The following is a 3,234-nucleotide window of genomic DNA, read 5'->3' on the forward strand; positions in this document are numbered from 1 at the left end:
TATACAGTCTGATGTGGTAACAGTAATATACAGTCTGATGTGGTAACAGTAATATACAGTCTGATGTGGTAACAGCACTATACAGTCTGATGTGGTAACAGTAATATACAGTCTGATGTGGTAACAGCACTATACAGTCTGATGTGGTAACAGTAATATACAGTCTGATGTGGTAACAGTAATATACAGTCTGATGTGGTAACAGTAATATACAGTCTGATGTGGTAACAGTAATATACAGTCTGATGTGGTAACAGTAATATACAGTCTGATGTGGTAACAGTAATATACAGTCTGATGTGGTAACAGTAATATACAGTCTGATGTGGTAACAGCACTATACAGTCTGATGTGGTAACAGCACTATACAGTCTGATGTGGTAACAGTAATATACAGTCTGATGTGGTAACAGTACTATACAGTCTGATGTGGTAACAGTACTATACAGTCTGATGTGGTAACAGTACTATACTGTCTGATGTGGTAACAGTAATATACAGTCTGATGTGGTAACACTCAGTACTATACAGTCTGATGAAGGGCCAGGTGGTAACATCACTATACAGTCTGATGAAGGGCCAGGTGCAGTACAAAGTTCTAAATGGACAGGGACCTAGCTACATCGACAACGCTCTAATAAATTACAGGCCAGCAAGAACACTGCGATCATCAGCTGCTGGACTACTAGAGGCTCCCAGAAACAGTCAAAAGAGGATCGGGGATGCAGCCTTTATCAACTACGTCCCAAAACTATGGAACAAACTGCCCAAAAACACCAGGGAAGCCAACTCGCTAGACATCTTCAAAAGACAGCTTAAAACCTATCTCTTTGCTCAGGTATTTAAAAGAAAACATCAGGGACATCCTGACACAAATTGTACGTTACCTCTACTTGTCTTACCCTGCCTACTTGTATACACTTCCTATCAAATTCATGTGTCGGTTCTATGCTAATTTGATCTCACTGCCTCCTATGCACTGTAATTTTAAGAGTGCTGCTCTGTTGTAATTCAAAACTGAACTTTTTTTTTTTTTTTTTTTTGGTCTTTTTCCCCCTCCATTTTCCTCCGATTTTCTCCCATCCCAATGTTAGTCGTATGCCAATTCCCAGTCCCTTCCTGGTCGCTGCGCTTTACCCCCCACAGTCAGATCATTTTTGGGAGAGTGGAGGCTACCACGTGCTTCCTCCGACACACGTCCAGCCAATCACCGCTTCTTTTCACCTGGCAGCGCGGATTCTCATTGAGAGGGCGTAGCGTGTGGGAGGACCACACTATCCCCCTCACGTCCAATCCGCGCTTAGCAGGCGCCCCGACCGAACTGTAGGAGTCGCTGTTTACAACGACCCGGACCCACCCCGCCAGCTTCTCCCACCCTCTGATACAGCCAATTGTATCAGTGCAGACGGCCAGCCAAGCTGGTGACAACCCCGGAGCTGTGAGCTGGATTCGAACAGGCGAACCAAGCTCACAGCTCCGGGGCTGGTGACGAACGCAATCTCCGCTCGACCACCTAACCGCCTCAAAACTGAACTTTGTAAAGAAACTCAAAGTTGAGAGCGATGCACTGCTCTGTTGTTAAGTTGTGAGCGACGCACTGCTCTGTTGTTCTATAAGGTAATTTAGAACTGTACTTTGTAAAGAAACTCAAAGTGTTAAGAGCGATGCACTGCTCTGTTGTATGGTAGAACTTTGTAAAGAAACTCAAAGTATTAAGAGCGATGCACTGCTCTGTTATATTTTTATTGAACTATTTTATCACACTTTTTACTTTTTACTGATGCACTGCTCTGTTGTATGTTAAATACCCTGTTGTATGATGTCCGTTCTATTTTATTATTTTTAGCCTATTTAAACTGAATCAAACTGCAGTTATTTTTTACTATGTCTATTCTATTTTTATTATTTGTATTACTGAATTAAACTGTAAACAGAGAGGCCTATTGGGATGCTAGATCCTAATGTGAAACACTGTGATTTACCTTACCTTGCTACCTCTCTATCATTTTTATGCTCGCTTATGCCTGTTTTTTTTTATTTTTTTTACTGTTGTGAAGCACTTTGAACTGCAACTTCTGTATGAAAAGTGCTATACAAATAAAGTTATTATTATTATTACTATTATTATACAGTCTGATGAAGGGCCAGGTGGTAACAGCACTATACAGTCTGATGAAGGGCCAGGTGGTAACAGCACTATACAGTCTGATGAAGGGCCAGGTGGTAACAGCACTATACAGTCTGATGAAGGGCCAGGTGGTAGCACCTTATGAGTGTTTTGGAGTAACAATCCATACAGTGACACCATTGGCTTTTTGGCATCTGGTTGTCAGGCAGCCCTGTCACTTCCAGATCCTCTCTTCCTGCCTTTCTTCTCACCCTCCTTTGCCGGCTTTTTATAGATTCCCTGAGCAATGTTAGGCCTCTGATGTGGCTGTCCTTCCAGTGCCTGTGTAGAATACATTTTTCAAATCCCCATGTACCAGAGACTTTAAAATTAACAAACATTTCTTATACAAGATTGACAGTGAGCTTTGTTTAAAAATCAAACAAACAACCAGAAGAGGCTAGGTTAATTTGACGGTACTAGAAGATCGGACAGTAGCTTACGTTATATGCACTATAACAGCCTAAACAGCCCAGTCACGCCATTGACAGTATCTGGTAATGTTGTTGATCCTTCTCCAGGTGTCGGTGTGTCTGAGCCTGCGGTACCTGCAGACGTCCGTGGAGGGAGCCTTGGCTCTGGAGAACCCAGAGGGGGAGAGTGAAGGCTACCTGCTGGAGAACAGCGTGCAGGAGACCATCCAGGAGTTCAAAGCCACCCTCCTCACCCTCCTCAGGTTCGGACAAGTTGACCCCGGCGACGAGGGGAGTCCCGAGGCAGAAGAGAAGGTCGATGCCGCCGCAGCCTCTAGCTAGAGGAAAACATGCCAGAGTTTGTGTTGAAGAGAAAGGGAGGTGGAGGTGAATGAGGGTGGGGGTAAAGGGGGGGGGGTCATAGGCTTCTTTGTTCAGTGACTTGGCTGGTGGTGGGGTATAACACCTGCTGGGTTACCTTTCAGTTTCATGGGGCACGTACGTGGCATGACACAGCAGTGGGTCGGGATGCAGCAGGGCAAATAATGTTTTTACCAGCAGCTACACCAGCTATGAGCCACTTTGTTAGAGCCTTTAGTTGATTTTTATCTAGTTTTAGCTACACACATTTTATGTTATTTGACCAGTTTTAGC

At 44.0% G+C, this 3,234-nt stretch overlaps 1 protein-coding gene across 1 annotated transcript in view; it reads left to right on the forward strand.

Moving 5' to 3' along the window:
* Window positions 1-2,922, forward strand: part of LOC311243000 (peripherin-2-like) — a gene marked incomplete at both ends in the record, with an annotated part of 21,982 nt that extends 19,060 nt beyond the window's left edge. The window contains one exon of the mRNA XM_084332062.1: window positions 2,689-2,922. Coding sequence (XP_084188188.1) covers window positions 2,689-2,922 — 234 coding nt within the window. The remainder of the gene's footprint in view (window positions 1-2,688) is intronic.
* Between the last annotated feature and the right edge of the window lie 312 nt (window positions 2,923-3,234).

The sequence above is a fragment of the Notolepis coatsorum genome, assembly GCF_963971535.1.
Source record: "Notolepis coatsorum genome assembly, chromosome: 16".
NCBI classification, from domain to species: domain Eukaryota; kingdom Metazoa; phylum Chordata; class Actinopteri; order Aulopiformes; family Paralepididae; genus Notolepis; species Notolepis coatsorum.